The sequence below is a fragment of the Neocloeon triangulifer genome, unplaced genomic scaffold (assembly GCF_031216515.1).
Source record: "Neocloeon triangulifer isolate White Clay Creek 2 clone unplaced genomic scaffold, ASM3121651v1 ptg000012l, whole genome shotgun sequence".
Classification (NCBI taxonomy): domain Eukaryota; kingdom Metazoa; phylum Arthropoda; class Insecta; order Ephemeroptera; family Baetidae; genus Neocloeon; species Neocloeon triangulifer.
Genome location: NW_026775554.1, coordinates 14,389,763 through 14,405,600, shown reverse-complemented (window position 1 = coordinate 14,405,600; position 15,838 = coordinate 14,389,763). Strand labels below are relative to the sequence as shown.

General features: G+C 35.9%; 4 protein-coding genes across 6 annotated transcripts; 3 read left to right on the top strand and 1 right to left on the bottom strand.

Moving 5' to 3' along the window:
• Nucleotides 1-155: 155 nt before the first annotated feature.
• LOC132197184 (sorting nexin-16) lies at nucleotides 156-2,525 on the top strand. The gene is made up of 7 exons (XM_059620296.1): nucleotides 156-322; nucleotides 388-708; nucleotides 763-868; nucleotides 922-1,011; nucleotides 1,070-1,288; nucleotides 1,341-1,477; nucleotides 1,531-2,525. Exons 2-7 carry the CDS (start codon nucleotides 545-547, stop codon nucleotides 1,562-1,564), a joined length of 750 nt encoding a protein of 249 aa, XP_059476279.1. The 5' UTR covers nucleotides 156-322; nucleotides 388-544; the 3' UTR covers nucleotides 1,565-2,525.
• Nucleotides 2,526-2,855: 330 nt separating this feature from the next.
• Nucleotides 2,856-10,904, top strand: LOC132197079 (b(0,+)-type amino acid transporter 1-like). The gene is made up of 13 exons (XM_059620129.1): nucleotides 2,856-3,029; nucleotides 3,829-4,033; nucleotides 4,975-5,124; nucleotides 6,187-6,288; nucleotides 8,120-8,401; nucleotides 8,458-8,583; nucleotides 9,197-9,296; nucleotides 9,379-9,423; nucleotides 9,482-9,605; nucleotides 9,666-9,769; nucleotides 9,828-10,074; nucleotides 10,127-10,295; nucleotides 10,356-10,904. The coding sequence occupies exons 2-13, from the start codon at nucleotides 4,012-4,014 to the stop codon at nucleotides 10,418-10,420; spliced, it is 1,536 nt and encodes a 511-aa protein (XP_059476112.1). The 5' UTR covers nucleotides 2,856-3,029; nucleotides 3,829-4,011; the 3' UTR covers nucleotides 10,421-10,904.
• On the bottom strand, nucleotides 10,873-15,596 carry LOC132197081 (probable deoxyhypusine synthase). Of its 3 annotated transcripts, XM_059620133.1 has the most exons (10): nucleotides 15,470-15,596; nucleotides 15,268-15,403; nucleotides 15,101-15,210; nucleotides 14,873-15,037; nucleotides 14,599-14,817; nucleotides 14,346-14,538; nucleotides 14,189-14,292; nucleotides 14,007-14,132; nucleotides 13,817-13,951; nucleotides 10,873-11,549 (listed from the first exon to the last, which is right to left on the bottom strand). In XM_059620133.1, exons 2-9 carry the CDS (start codon nucleotides 15,353-15,355, stop codon nucleotides 13,865-13,867), a joined length of 1,092 nt encoding a protein of 363 aa, XP_059476116.1. In that variant the 5' UTR covers nucleotides 15,356-15,403; nucleotides 15,470-15,596; the 3' UTR covers nucleotides 10,873-11,549; nucleotides 13,817-13,864. The 3 variants fall into 3 exon arrangements, with proteins under 3 accessions (XP_059476116.1, XP_059476115.1, XP_059476114.1); XM_059620132.1 differs by lacking the exon at nucleotides 10,873-11,549 and having other exon boundaries at nucleotides 13,730-13,951; nucleotides 15,466-15,595; XM_059620131.1 differs by lacking the exon at nucleotides 10,873-11,549 and having other exon boundaries at nucleotides 13,731-13,951.
• LOC132197080 (peptidoglycan-recognition protein LC-like) lies at nucleotides 11,034-13,736 on the top strand. Its single transcript, XM_059620130.1, has 4 exons — nucleotides 11,034-11,558; nucleotides 12,087-12,251; nucleotides 12,954-13,129; nucleotides 13,259-13,736. The coding sequence occupies exons 1-4, from the start codon at nucleotides 11,147-11,149 to the stop codon at nucleotides 13,640-13,642; spliced, it is 1,137 nt and encodes a 378-aa protein (XP_059476113.1). The 5' UTR covers nucleotides 11,034-11,146; the 3' UTR covers nucleotides 13,643-13,736.
• Nucleotides 15,597-15,838: the final 242 nt, after the last annotated feature.

The window sequence follows — 15,838 nt, the reverse complement described above, 5'->3', positions numbered from 1 at the left end:
TAGCCCAAAGATGGCAGCAATAAAGCAAAATTGGAAAAGCAACCGGTAACCGGCCAAAACTTTGCAATGCTTAAGCCATTGAAAATTTGAAACCGGTAAAGATAACAAGTTTTAACCGATTTCTCTTTCATAAAATCGAATCGAAAACAAACCAGGTGGAAGGTGGAATGTGGAATAACATGACAAAGTGAAGTGACATCACTACATCATTTTTTGCTTATGTTATGAACTCTTTGCAAAAACGGAGGAGATAAAACTCTTCTACTAATAAGAAATCTGCACTTATTCGAATTATGTAATTTGGCATCATTCCTATTCGCAGGTAAATAATCTGAAGGTCAATAAAATTGAACAGGACTTTTCAATTCGAGTCTCGTGATTTTGCAGAGAAAGTCGGCCGTCAACAAGAAGCGAGAATAGTCCCAGCTGTCACAAGATGTTGTCCATGACGTGTGTCACCGTGGCTAATGCTAAACGATTCTGACCATCCGCGAGAACTACAAGCCCATGTCGCGCTGATTCAGAGCTGAACGTGACTAGGAGAATGGCAAGCACGAGTAGTGGAAGTTCTTCCACCTCGGAGCCGTCCACGGCGACCCCTCTGAGCGCCTCCATCGCCGGTCTGCACTTGTCCAGAACAGAGGAGGACGTCGGTGCTGACGCTGGTGCCGAGGCCTCTGACAGCAGAAGTCCCTCGCCGACCATCAGGCACAAAACCTTTTTCCGCAATAGATGTTGATCGCTAATTTTCTGCCTTTACAGATTTCGGGGCATTGATTCGAACATGGAAGAACAGTTTACAACTTTGTCCAACTACAGATGTCCCATCATTGGACACGAAGTGATGGAGGAGAGGGCTAGATTTACAGTAGGTTTCTTGATTTAACCGTTGTTTTTGCAACCAAATTTAATTCCATGCAGGTTTATAAATTGAGAGTGGAAAATTTAGCTACCGGTGACTGCTGGTTTGTTTTCCGCAGATACACAGATTTTGTGCGCCTTTATAACAAAGTATGTATTAATTTAATCTTTAGAGTGAGAATTTTTTTAATTTTTTATTTGTTAAAAGTTAAAGACTGACTTTCCCGATGTGGAGCTACCGTTACCTAGAAAGCGCTGGTTTGGCGACAACTTCAACCCTTCCTTCATTCACGAAAGAACCCTCGGCCTGCAGCAGTTTGTCAACAGCATCTTTAAGAAGGAACAGTTGCAACTCAGCATGGCTCTGAGGGAGTTTTTCTGTCTGGACGAGCCGCCGACTGCAGCCGACGGGATGGACGAGTCAAGGGTAATATTTAATTCTCTGTCTCAGTCTCATTGTTAATGAAAAAAAAAACTAGGCCGCTCTTGAGGCCTTGATGGACACGTTGCAGCAAACTCGTCTCGAGTTGGTCGAGAAAGAGTTGATGCTGCACACAATGAAGGAAGCTCTGGACCACACAACGTTGGAGAACGAGCAGTTGAAACAACGACTAAGGTATGTCAATCTTTTTAACCTCAATTATAGTTTTTGATAAGAATAAAATTCAGGAACTGCAGTGAATGCAGCAAGATGAAGGTTTAAGAGGTGGCAGACGTCTTTGCCTGGGAAAACGTTGGTTGTGATATTGTAAGGATAAAAACGACTTGCATGCTTTCACTTTGGTTTGAAAATCAACTCCGGAAAATTTATCGACAATAATGCAGTTTGTGTTCACAAATCAGGATGGTCCATTTAGCTCAGTACTGAAAGCAATTTATTTTCTTAATATACGCCTGTTATCACTTCATGTTTGTGACGGACATTAACTGAATGTGCTTTTGCCTATTTCTAACTAAGATTAATAATAACATTCCACAGGATCAATATAATACCATTTTTACAAAGTAACGCCTTCAGTGTCATGCATATATTGCGAGTAATTTTTGTATAGTGGTGCTCTTTTTGTAAGACCTTGCCTGCTCGTGATGGACCTATTTACAATCATGGGCTTATGTAGTGCATATAAATAATCTAGTGAAACTTTTTTTGTAAACTCGTCATGCAGCTTACATCATGCTTTGACATAAAATAATTAAGAAGTGCACTTTTTAAATTGCTGGAAAGGAGTTAGTTTTCACTTGTTGTCAGTCTGCATCCACCGAATGAGTAGGAGACGCAAAATATAAATTCTAGAGTTTATTAATTAAAAGTAATTTTATTGTTTCTCTAATTTTATATAATTTAAATTTAGAATAATAATTAATACCGTATAACGCATGTCATGTGCAGGGATACCACTGTCCATCTTGTAAACTACTCAAAACCAATATTAAGCAATTAAAATCGCAGTTAGAGTTTACAATTTTAAATAACTTTTGCTGAAATCTGTACCATCCTAGTAGTCATTGAGGATAAACTGTTGTCATCTTTAAAGTCTGTTAAACTTCTTTACTCTAAATGAACTGTATTTATGGATAATAATTATTAGTGCAAAATATTGCAGCCATTTTATTTTTAATTAAGAAACTGTAAATCAATAAAAATATATTTAACTTTTTGGCACAAATAACTCTGTATTTTTGTCCATATCACTTTAATCACTTTCTTTCTTATTTAATGCACAAAATATCTTTTTATTATTTAAACCTTACCAATTTTTTTAATACAAACCAATTTTTCGGAATATAAACCAGGAAAAATAATTTTACAATCAGCATTGCTGACGGAAGCTTTTTTCGTCTTAGAGTGGCTCGATCTAAAATTTTATTTTGAGAGTAAAAGTAAACAAAACATTCAATGGAAACCGCGCGCTTAGAATGGAAGAAGTGGAGAACGCAGGAGCCATAAGGAAGCCCTTCTCCCAGTTGACTGTATAAGGGGAAGGGAGGGGCGCCAAAAGGCAGAAAATAAATAAACGTGATGCAGTTCTTGGCGAACTTTGGTTGCTCAAGGAAGTGGTGCAGACGGACTGTCCGTTATTGTTGAGAGAGTTTGAGCCAGACGGAGACAAAATTATACAACAGCAATTCTCTTTATCGATTAAACGGCCGGCCGCTCTCAAAGGAAGGTAATTACTCCAATTTATTGTCCAGTCTGCGCCGGTTGGCCACAATCAGTCGTTCAGTCACGTTTCTTTTATTCAGCATTCAGTATAGTCTATAGTGCGTATATAAAAGTTTTCTCAGAATTGAAAGGCGTAAGATCATATAAAGGTGTTTACATGAATCTGCTTCGGCTTTATAATTCCATGCAGCATGTTAAAAATAAAATAAAAAATATATTTTAAAAACGTTTAAAAATTTATTTAAAGGAAAAAAATAATATTTTACTATTTATGCATTTTTTTAAACAAATTTTTTTTTTATTTTTGACTATTTTTAATTATTCTAATATTAAAATATAATATTTCAAATCAACTTTAATAAAATTATCCTTTGAACAAAATTGATATTTAGTACAGAATTATTTATAATAATATTTATAATAATGTATTTGTTGGTGGCACAATTTCCAATCAAATTTATCAGTAAAATGTACATATATGAATAATAACGCGTTACCAAGACCTGTGACGCAAAATAGATGAGATCGATCAAGACCACTTGTTATCACGTCACCAATACACTCTACACCATCCTGTTTGCAATTAATTTATCACGCGGGGTCTTGTATCTAGTGTGTTGGTCACTTTTGTGTTGTTGATGCAGCTGAACAATGATAAATCGACATTGCCCCCACACTAGAGATAGCGAGAATTCTGACCTGCTCTTCTGCCGTGTCGCTCTATAATAAAGAATGCACCTTTTCTCGCTTGAGCAGCGAAATTAGCTCCGGTGAAACGCGCCAACCATTTTTTTGTTCCATAGGCCAGAGCTGCAAATCGGTGAATAGCCGCGAAATCATAAAGAGAGGCTGCAAACAAAGAAAAATATAAAAAGGCTGTAGCTGCAGGGACCCTTCGTCTTTATTCAAGCAACGCTGTTTCCCCCCAAGCCAGCCCCCTTTCTCAGCGCACAAAAAGAAGAGGCTTCACCAGTTCCATTGCTGCCATGGGCAAGAGCAGACCACAGAGTAAGAGCTTTTTGTCATTTCTGTTCGTATTTCAGTTAATTTGGGTTTTTTGCAATCATTTAATCCTTTCGTTCTACTTGCCGAACAAGCTGAGATTCGGTTGTTTTGCTTGCCGCACTTATAGGGGCATTTTTAGCTGTTTCCTTCTACAGTTGAATTCTCTTGCAGAACCACTGCTTGCATGCCAGTGGTTGTTTTTCGACCTGTTTTTCTCACGTGCACTGAAGCGAAAGGGTTATAATACGATTATTTGAGAGGCGCAGCAGCTGAAAAAGCGCGGTCATCCCGCTCCTTCCTATTCTCCACTCCATTGAATTTGGACGTTGAGAATTTTAAATATTTTATCATTAACCCCTCGATTTTTTTAACCATCTTTTAATGTTAAAAGAAAACGTCATCACTATCATCTAATGATTAATGAAAAATTGATTTCAACGCACGATTTTGCAGCTATAACAAAAAGAAAAGTCGTCTCTCAAGTAGTCGCTATTAATCTATCATTTTGGTTGTTGTTGATTGCTGTTTTAATAGCAAATGCTTAATAAACTTATTTATTTAATAATCTTTAAAAACTTACCGAATTACCAGTCATTTACTGGAAAAAGCCCTAAACAAAATTATGAATTTGACAATCATCTAACCAATATGATTGATTCTAAAAGATGATGTTACAAAATAAAATCAATATTATTTTTATAAGCATTCATAAAAAAGTGGAATATCTTATGCACATAATTTATTTTTAAATAACAAACCGTAAAAAAATAATAATAAAAATAATGCAAATAAATTGATGTTTCATTGTGTGAAAGGTGAATATATGTGAAAACTATCTTGTAACAAATCGTCGATTGTTTTTTTGAACAACATATTATTCTAACATATTATTCTGAGAAACATTTATTTTGTATTAATATAATGATGTTTAAATATGTTTGCAGTTGTGGCCACGGTTGTCCCCAATAGTGACGCAATGGCGTCGCAAAAAGCCGCCTCCGACGGAGGCGGTGGAGCAGACGGTGGAGGTGTCCAACTGCGTCGCGAACTTGGCCTCTGGAGTGCGGTCAGCCTGATTGTCGGGGTCATGATAGGTCAGTTAAGGAATTTTCACTTATTTGTCTGCGTGCATCAGGTTAATTACTCGGTCAGTCCTGGTCGAGTGGCCCTAGAAGCCTTTTTGCGCCGCGCCCTCACCATAGAGAAAAAAATGTCAGCACTAATGCACCCTTTGACTCAACAAGTAATTTTTACTGCGCAATTATTCGCAGATGATTTCAACCGGTCATTTTTAAAGAAGTATAGAATTACTTTAAACTGTTAATTTGCACGCATATATTTATTTTTTATTGTATTTGGTTTTTGAAGATCTGAACTCGCTTACAAAATGAAACCTTTTGATTTTTTTAATGGGAACGAAAGAATAATTTTTAGTGAATTAAAAAGGCTTAACTGATTAAATCTTTGGATTCCTAAACATTATATGGGAAAATTATTATTCTAAAAATATTGGTTCATTTAAATTGCTTTTTTAAAACTTTAAATCTAATCATTAATTTATTTATAATTGAACTCTGAACCAAAGTCAGGTGAAAAGGTTGGTCTGAAACATTTTCCTATGATTCCAATTTTTTTTTTCGAAAGTTTAAAATTACCTTGTAATTACTTCAAAATTTTGAGACTTATTTGAGTTTTTAGTCCTTTTTACAAAAGCTTTTTTAATTTTACTGATAAGAGCGCACCATATTTGGATTCTTGACTATTTCTTTTGCCGTAATTTTAAATTGCCATTTAATCATTCCGAGCAAGTCTTGATCAGGTTGCTGACTTTTTGTTCAAACAAGACCTTGGCCTTGGAGCACGTAACGCGTAATTTAATGGTGGTCAAACGATTTGCAAAGTAAATAACAAGTCGATGCCAAAAATCATAATCAGATAATTTTCGCAAACCAGTTTTTCATTTTAATAATTACGGAGCGGGATGTGAACAAAAGAGAAGAGATCGTCTGGTTGTGAGCCCAGATAGGAATCAAACAACATCTCGCCGGTGGCTATTTATTCGAGTTAAATATTTTACTGCCCGAGACGATCGAGAACAACAAGAGTCCATCCTTGCTCGCGTGTGCTCCTTGATCTGTAATTCGGTTTCGTTTCAGGATCCGGCATCTTTGTTTCTCCGACGAGCGCTTTGGAGCGGTCTGGCTCCGTCGGGCTGTGCCTCATTATTTGGGCCGTTTGCGGCGGAATCTCCTTGCTAGGCAAGTGCACGCACGTGATAAACACATTTGTAAATATTTCTCTTGGCTTTGTTAGGAGTATTTTTAACCATTTCTGCCTTGCCCAAAAGTTGTATTTAAATATGCGCAACCAAATTCTATTGTTCAACCCACACACTCATTTTTGCAAATTTTCACGCGTCCTATACGCCTGTCAAAATTATTACATCTATTGCTATAATTACAGAGTTCTTTTTTTATATTTTATGTAAATTTTTCCTAGAAATAAATTTTGATGCACACCTACAATGACCTACAATTAACTCTTACAAACACATTCAGCACAAATTTTTTTTTGTAACTTTAATTTGTTTTTCCATTTGTTTAATAATTCTTATAAGGGTGAAATCGGGAAAGGATGAGGTGTAATTGGCAGTGAAAAGTTACCATTTTGATTTTCACATATGTTGTTGGGGTTGTTGAAAGGTAGCTTCTCCTAAATTTTCAGCTTAAAATATGGTGCGCTTTTCCGGGAAATCGGATTTTTCCAAAAACAGAAAATATTGAATATCTTTGCTAAAAATGAGAATATATGAATGCTCTTTTCACTAACAGACGTAACTTTTCACGCCCGACAACTTTGCTGTTAATTATTTTTGCGTAGGTCAAAGGTCAAGGTCACTAATTAGCAAATTTCACTTTCAAACGCAATTTTCGCAAAGAAGCACACCTTGGATTTTTTTCGTGATATACAAATAAATGTAGCCCTAAGTGTGTAGAACAAAATACTTGATTTTCAGATTGGTAACTTTTTCTGTTTAATTGATATTTTTAATTGAAAATAAAAAACAGTGAAAAATCACTTTTCCGCAAACGAAATTAATTTTGAAACAGCGATAATTTTTTTTCTGCTAGAGATACGCAAAAACATGTAAGTACAAAAAGTGTTTCTAATGACCTAACCTATCGAACCATGTATCGATCATGTAGGTCGAGTCACTTAAGGTCATTGACCTCAGTGACCTGTGACCTTGAAAAATGATTTTGCAAAATATTAGTTCATTAAATAATGAAAAAGAGTGCGCCTGTTTTGAAACGTTTCCAATTTTTTGCAATATCGTTTTTCAAGGTCACAGGTCACTGAGGTCAATGACCTTAAGTGACTCGACCTACATGATCGATACATGGTTCGATAGGTTAGGTCATTAGAAACACTTTTTGTACTTACATGTTTTTGCGTATCTCTAGCAGAAAAAAAATTATCGCTGTTTCAAAATTAATTTCGTTTGCGGAAAAGTGATTTTTCACTGTTTTTTATTTTCAATTAAAAATATCAATTAAACAGAAAAAGTTACCAATCTGAAAATCAAGTATTTTGTTCTACACACTTAGGGCTACATTTATTTGTATATCACGAAAAAAATCCAAGGTGTGCTTCTTTGCGAAAATTGCGTTTGAAAGTGAAATTTGCTAATTAGTGACCTTGACCTTTGACCTACGCAAAAATAATTAACAGCAAAGTTGTCGGGCGTGAAAAGTTACGTCTGTTAGTGAAAAGAGCATTCATATATTCTCATTTTTAGCAAAGATATTCAATATTTTCTGTTTTTGGAAAAATCCGATTTCCCGGAAAAGCGCACCATATTTTAAGCTGAAAATTTAGGAGAAGCTACCTTTCAACAACCCCAACAACATATGTGAAAATCAAAATGGTAACTTTTCACTGCCAATTACACCTCATCCTTTCCCGATTTCACCCATAAATGAAATGAATCAATCAAAAGTCAAATTTAAGTCTGCTGGTTTATTTTTTAAGCTTTGTTTAACTAGTATGAACTAATATCATATTTTAAAATTTTTAAAATTACTTCAGGTGCTTTGGCCTTCGCAGAGTTAGGCGCAGTTGTTCCCCGATCTGGCGCCGAGTATGCTTATTTCATTGAAGCTTTTGGCAAACTGCACCCTTTCTGGGGACCACTGCCCAGTTTCGTGTGTGCCTGGGTGTATGTGATGGTGCTGAGACCGGCTGAGGTAGCCGTCATTGTCCTCACCTTCTCTCAGTACGTGAGCCAACCATTCGAGGAGGCTTTCCAAGTCGAGATGGATCTGGAACACCGGCAGCTCGTTTTGAAGCTGATCGCCCTGGTAGCTTTGGGTAATAAAAGCTAATTTGCTACCAACCGCAAAGGTGACACTTTTGAATACCAACAGGCTTGATGACTTACATCAACATTGTGAGTGTCAAACTCTACGTCAGGGTGCAAAATGTGTTCACGGCCTGCAAACTGATCGCCTGCTTTGTGGTTATTTGTGGAGGGCTCTACGCTTTGATAAATGGTAAGTTTTTAATATTGCTGTACATAAAATACACAATTCTTTGTTTTCAATTGTATAATAAAAAAATACTAGCTTATCAATTTAAAAGGTAATTATTTTATGGTTACTACTTATTATATTTATGAATTTATTTAATTCAATTTTAAATTAAAATTATTTTTTTAATTAATCCACTTTTTTAAATAAGATTTCTCGTGAAGTTAATCTGAAGAATAAACCCAACGTTTAACGAGACAAATAAATGTGAATTTATAAATTTAAACAACAATAAAATTTTAAAATATTTTCGCATGCATCTTCATGTCTATGCAAAATGAAAATTATACATATTATGTTACTTCTTGTTGTTATTATTAATATATCCTTACCAATTTCTTGCTAGATGTTAGGACAAAATTGGTCAAAATTAATTCAAAGCATTTAAAAATTGTTTTGGAAGGTATTGTAATACTTGTGATGCCATAAAAATGATATCATCACTTTCATTATTCATTCACTTTATTCAAAGGCTTCAGTAATTTTAACCACACCGCGACGTCATACATCTGGAAGAAACTGGTTGCCTATCCACTTGGCAATTTAATTGATTCTCTTTCTTTCTCTTTTCTTTCAGGCCAAACTCAAAATCTTTCAAAAGGTTTCGAAGGCTCTTCAACAGATCCAAAGAGTATTGCTTTAGCCTTCTATAGCGGTCTCTGGGCATATGATGGATGGTAATTTCAAATTACTAATTTGTAAATTCATTTAAATTATAGAGACAAAAAAGCTTAACTTTATATTTTTTTTCCTTTTAAGGTCAACTGTTACATCAGTCACAGAGGAAGTTAAACGGCCAGAAAGGTGACCTTCTAATATTCAAAATGAGATTTTTATAGTTACAAATTTTAAATTAAAACAGGAACATTTTGTGGAGCATTGCAATTGGTGTGCCAGTGGTTACAGTCGTCTACTGCTTCATGAACCTCTCTTACATGACTGTCTTGAGCATCCCTGAAATGATCGCCGCCCCAGCAGTGGCAGTTGTAAGTTTAATGCACGAGTTACAAATAAAATTTCAAATTATGCTCAAACAAAAATTTCAGGAATTTGGAGATCGAATGCTAGGAGTTTTTAAATTTATCATTCCACTTGGCGTAGCTTTATCAACATTTGGCTGCGCCTTGAGTATCCAGTTTGGAGTAACAAGGTGGATTTTTTTTTATCGAATTTGCTAAAATAATTATATTATTTTTGTGTGTGCTCAGATTGTGTTTTGTGGCTGCTCAAGAGGGTCACATGGTTTCTGCTTTATCGTTCATTCATTTTCGAAGACTTACGCCAGCACCAGCAGTCACACTGCAAGGGATTCTGACTGCGTTTTTCATTTTGGCCGGAGATATTGTAGATCTGATTGATTTTTCAAGTTTCCTTATTTGGATATTTTACGGTGGTGCAATGGTGGCATTGCTGGTGTTAAGAAAATCGCGACCCAAAGCGCACCGTCCATATCGAGTAAAACTAAAATTGAATTTATGAAGTTTGCCATTTATCTTTTGAAGTTTAGGTTCCACTCATCATCCCCTTGCTCGTGATGGTCGTGGCAATTTTCCTGGCAGTAGTTCCTATTGCAATGGACCCCAGTCCTAAATACCTCATTGCAGTGTTTTTCATTTTTACTGGGGTCATAGTTTACATTCCGTTTGTATATTACAAAAAACATCCTAAAATTCTGGGTAATTTCTACCTCGTAACATTTATATTTGTTTTCAATTGATTGAATTTGTATTTTTCAGGACGATTTACGGAATGGATACAAAAGCTAATGGAGGTGGTGCCCGCTGACAACAACACAAGTTGAATGAAATAAAAAGGCATCAATTTTGTTACAAGTTCAAAGGCATCTTATGGACAATAATTTGGGAAAGATGAAAGTAAGTTTCGCGCGGGTAGTTTATGAAACTGGCACAGCAACAAATTAAAAAAAAATATGTGATATTTTTAATCCCCGTGTACAAAACTGCTATGCAGATTTTTTTTAATCACAAAATCTAGTTAGACAATTATAAAAGAAGCATTCCTTTTTAATACTCTGAAGAAACAATAAAAATTATTTCCTGTTTTTAAGAAGCCTTTAACAATGCTTACACACTCCATATTTTATTTTTGTGAACAGCTACTTTAAAATAAAACTGAATATTAATTTTTAATTGTTGGGCTTGCAAATTTTAATCACCTATAGATGACAGAATATGATAAACAAATTTCAGGAAATAAAAAATTATTTAAATATTATGAAAAGCAATAAAACCAGTTAGAGTAGGGAATCCCAAACCAGGAAAAAGCGAAACAATGGACGGGCTCATCTCGCATTGTCAGGGGCGTTGGATAATGCTGGTGCAAAAAGCCACTGAATACCCGGCAAGGCCGACGAACACAGATGTCAGTAGCATCGGGGCGCGGGTATCCTTGCACATAGAAAGTCGCGACCACGAGCACCAGTTGCCTGCCAAGTGAGAATTATCTCACTACGGATGTAATGGCTTAGCACACCGAGACGGTTAATTTATTCCGAAAAGATTTAAAAATGTCGTCGGAAACAAACTTTGCTGTGAATAGGACTGGCTTTATCAACTCTGCTTTGGCTGAAGAAAGCAGCAGCGAGGATTCGTCCGAGGAGGAAGATGGCCAGACAGTCAACATTCAAGTGCCATCGACGCACTTCTCAAACGTGCAAGTGAAGCATTCCAGCAATGTGCATTTCGGGAACAGTGCAGTGTACAATGGGGACGTGACTGTGATAATGAGTCCGATCGAACTGTCCCGAGCGGACACTAGTTTGCAGCAGTTGAAAGGGGTCGCAGAAAAAACGGTGCTCGTTTCTTCAGGGCTACCAAATAACCTGGACGATGACAGCAAATCCAAGCTGGCGGCGGTCGAACAAATTCTCGGCAGAGTACGACAGAGCCAAGACCAAGTAACTTCAAATACTAAAAGAAGTAAGATGAACGTGGTTTTAAAATATAATTATTTATATTTTAACTAATTTTTATTAAATAAAAAAAAAATATAAATTCTATTAATTTATTTGAAAACTATTTAATAATTGTAATACTTGACCATTATTTTACAGCATCCAAAATAATTGTATAATCTTGAGAATTCCTAACTGTAAGAAGTATTTAAAAATTAAAATAATAAATTTTATGTTCCAAAATGCTTTTGTAAAAGCAACGAGAATATTAATTAAATATTTAAGAAAAAATTTACATTAGAAGTTATAAGATAATTTTGAACTATTTCTTGAAAGTAAAATTAGCTGCAGGTTTTTTCCTTAATCACAATAACATTTTTGTGAGAATAGAACGTTCACGAGTTTTAGTGACGCAAAACGGATGCAACGCGGTTTTGAACCAAGAAAAAAGGAAGTAATTTTGTAGTGCATATAGGACTAACTTTTGCGCGCCAACACATTTTTTAAAATAAACTGGAAAAATTGTCTTATTTTTATTGAAAAACTGTTTCAGACCAGCGGTCCACGCTTTGTTTTAAATTTACACTGAGGAGGCTGATCGCCTTCATATCAATGTTGACTGTCATCGTTGGTCTCATCATAGCCCTGGTTCTGATCTGGAATCTGAAGGGCAGCCAATCTAAGATTTACGAGAGTGAATACCAGTGTCCCGAATATGGTGAGTTTGAATTGCAAAAAATATTCATGCGAGGGGCTCCGTCAAGTGATAATTAAAATTCTAGAGCGCAAAGCGCTCAACTCGCAGCGACAGAGTATATATTTTTATTTGTCATTGTGTACTTACAAACGGCGTTAAGTAAGAAAGCAAATCGCGTGAGTGGAATTCAAACTTTGAGTTTATCGAGGGCAAGAGCAAATGACGAGCGAAGTATCAAAGCAAGAGGCGATGTTAAGTTTACACTTCGCTTTATCTCTCTAAGTTAATACTTTTACATTTTATCTTTACGATAAACAGTATTCCAGGAAAATATATAACATGTTCGCAAGAAATATTTAATGTTGTACACTTTACATCATTCGTAATTGAAAAGGGAATGTTTACGAAAGATTTTGAAAAAAAAGCTGAAATCTTAAAATAATAAAACGATATGGTAAATTGAGAATAAAAAAGAAAAAGGAATTTGTTTGACGGCTTCAACTTTGTTCTATTAAATTTTGATCCAATACCATAATTATTTAGACTTTTTTGAATATTTAAAATTGTATTTATAAAAAAAAATTAAAAATTTATTATATTTTGATGCGGATGCGAGTTACATTTGAGCTTGATTTTTTTTTGCAGAGCATTTCATCACAGTTCCATATGTGTGCTCTGGTAGCAAGTGAAAGCAATTTTGATAAATTTGACATGTAATTGCAGATAAGGAAAGCAATGTCATAAATGGAACGGAAGGTTCTGCGCCATATTACTCGAGAATAGATTGGCTGGCCCAGCCTGTGGATGTCTCGGATCCACTTCATCATCCAGTCGAGTTTGTGATTATAAGTCACTCTGCGACCAACCCATGCTACAATCACACGCAATGTGTTCTGCAAGTGAGAACTTTACAATTTTTTTAAGTATGAAAACAAACAAGTGTTGATTTTTGTTTTAAAAGTGGCACAAAAACAAAGAGTGATGTCATGGAGCACTTGAGTAACTAATTAAGTGCTGTAAATTTTCAGGTCCGAAAAATTCAGATGTTCCACATAGAGAGTTTTGGCTGGGCTGACATAGGGTACAATTTCGTGGTCGGAGGAGAAGGAGGAATCTACGAAGGGCGCGGTTGGGACAAAATTGGTGCGCACGCCAAGGGCTACAACAACCGCAGCATTGGTGTCAACTTCATTGGCACATACGTCACTGTGCTGCCGTCAGAGAGACAAATGATGGCGGCAAAAATTTTGATTGAAGAAGGAGTGAGACTTGGAAAAGTGAGTCCGGAGTACAAGCTCATAGCGCACCGGCAAGTGTCAAAAACAGAGTCTCCCGGGATACGATTTTTCCTAGAGTTGCAATCTTGGCCCCACTGGGCTGCATTTTACGATCTGCCAAAATTTCCGCCATAGACCGACTATATCATACAATTATATTCGAAATCGAAACTGATAAGTGCAATTATTATTATGTATTAAGGAAAATAAAAACTTTAAATGCAAATATTTGGGTTTTTAAAATTTACCATATCAAGATGTCTTTCGATTTACTTTATTTGAGATAGAGAAGTTATAAAAAAGTCCTACCTTAAGGTTTGGTCGTAAGGTGGGACTGACAAAGCAGTAAATGTGGAATTAATCTGCTGTAGATTTCCCGTGGAAGTCTCGAGCAAACGTTTCTCCGACCAGTAGAGGAAAAACAAGACTAGCATCAGCATAAACCTAGAGATTAAGTATGGGGTTGATATTGATACAAATTTATATTTTCCAAATCTACCTTCACGGGTTGAGCGTCCTTTTTAATTTTACCCCAAGAAATTGCTTCGTCAGGCTGGGCGCCGCTGTCTGACCCGTCAAATTCACTTGCAGTATTCACAAAAACCGAGTAATCAGCACCGTTTCTCTGCAAATGCATTAAATATTAAAAATGTAATTTAACTTCAAAATCAAATTACCTACCATCAAATTAGCATTACAAATGTGATGTTTTATTACTCCACCGCCCAAAATTATCATCCCTGTGCTAACAGCCTTGACCGCCATTGTATTAATTCTCCTGAGATCTAAAATATTTCTTTAAAATTTTTTATTTTCCTCTTTGGTTCAAACCGTTTACCTTGAATAATGTCGAGGATGAGTCCTGGGTTTCGTACCGAGTGGAAGTACATCATGTCCCCAAGGCTTCCGTCAGTCAGTGCAGGACTGAAGATTGGAATCTTATTTTTTGCTGCCCAATAACAAATAGACGAAGGATCGTCGATTGCCTCGCCAAGGTACGAGATCACTTTCGAAGGAGTCCAAACTTTACCCTAAAAGATTTAATTATATAAAAAAATATAAAGTGTGTTGGAAAAATGATTATAATTAACCGTTTCTTTCTGAATCACTAGCATTTCGTCTAACTTAGGCATGAGCCAATCTTCAAACAGGCAATAGTTGTTGTTGGGAACTAGTAAATTTCCTATCCTGTTGATGCCCTGATTCCTTAGAGTGCGGCCATCTAGTCGGAAGCTCCCCACATATGTGGGTGCTAAGCATTTTATAAAATCTTCTTCTACTCCTCCCGCTGTGGTCACAATGCAATCGACCTGAAACATTTTCCTTTTAGTTTTTCAAATCTTCCTACGGTTGGAAAAAAATTACCATTCTGTGTTGAACCAGGAAGCGAATTGAGTCCCGAACGCCACACGATGACATGTTGGATGTGTATCCAAGGAAAAGTGTGCAGCCAGAACGACGCTTGATGAATTCGTCATCTTCCAAATCATCACTTTGATCTTCATTTAGAGGAATTTTTCGATTTTCGATCTAGCGCAGAAATTATGCTTCAATTATCAACCCATGATTTTAATTTGAGCCAGAAAATTGTACCATTCGATTGATTTCGTCCACTGCCAATCCAAAATTTGTGGCTTGGAAACCCGAATATTTGAAAACATCAAACAACTTGTGATAGTCAATCCCTTTATTCCAGTCGTAACCTAAAATAAATTTGAATTTAATACGTAAAATTTTAGATGAAGAGATCTGGAACTGACCTTTGACCTCGGGTGTATTTTCGGGCAACTGCTCACTTTTGACAAAAACAGCCTCTTCGGCTCCACTGACAGATGAATTCTGGTCCATTGTGCACTCTGCTCTGATTCAATATTCAATTCCTTGATATGTTGAGATCTGCAAAAAATGCACGCACAATTTATTAAAAAACGATGTCGAACTGGAAAAGGGAATTTTACCTACGGTCTCTAATAATTTTTCAATGGTTCAAAATCTGCAGCCGACAAAATATTGCTTCAAAATTTTAATATTTTGCGATATTTTGTTTTCATTTCTGAGCACATGGGTAAGGGGGCGTACCTGGGCCACGTTATTTCTGCGCAGGCGTCAGGCGCTTTTGGTAGAGAAAAAGGAGCGGGACTTGGAGCGGGATTCGGTACACATTATATAATGAGATACGCGTATAATTAAAATAATATATTATGTATAATTGTCAATTCAGAAATTCATGCTTCAAATAATGAAATTTCTTGCAGCTTAATCTGCCATGCAAAAAGTATAATTATTTATATAATAAAAATTAATTTATAATAACATTTTTTATATTTTATT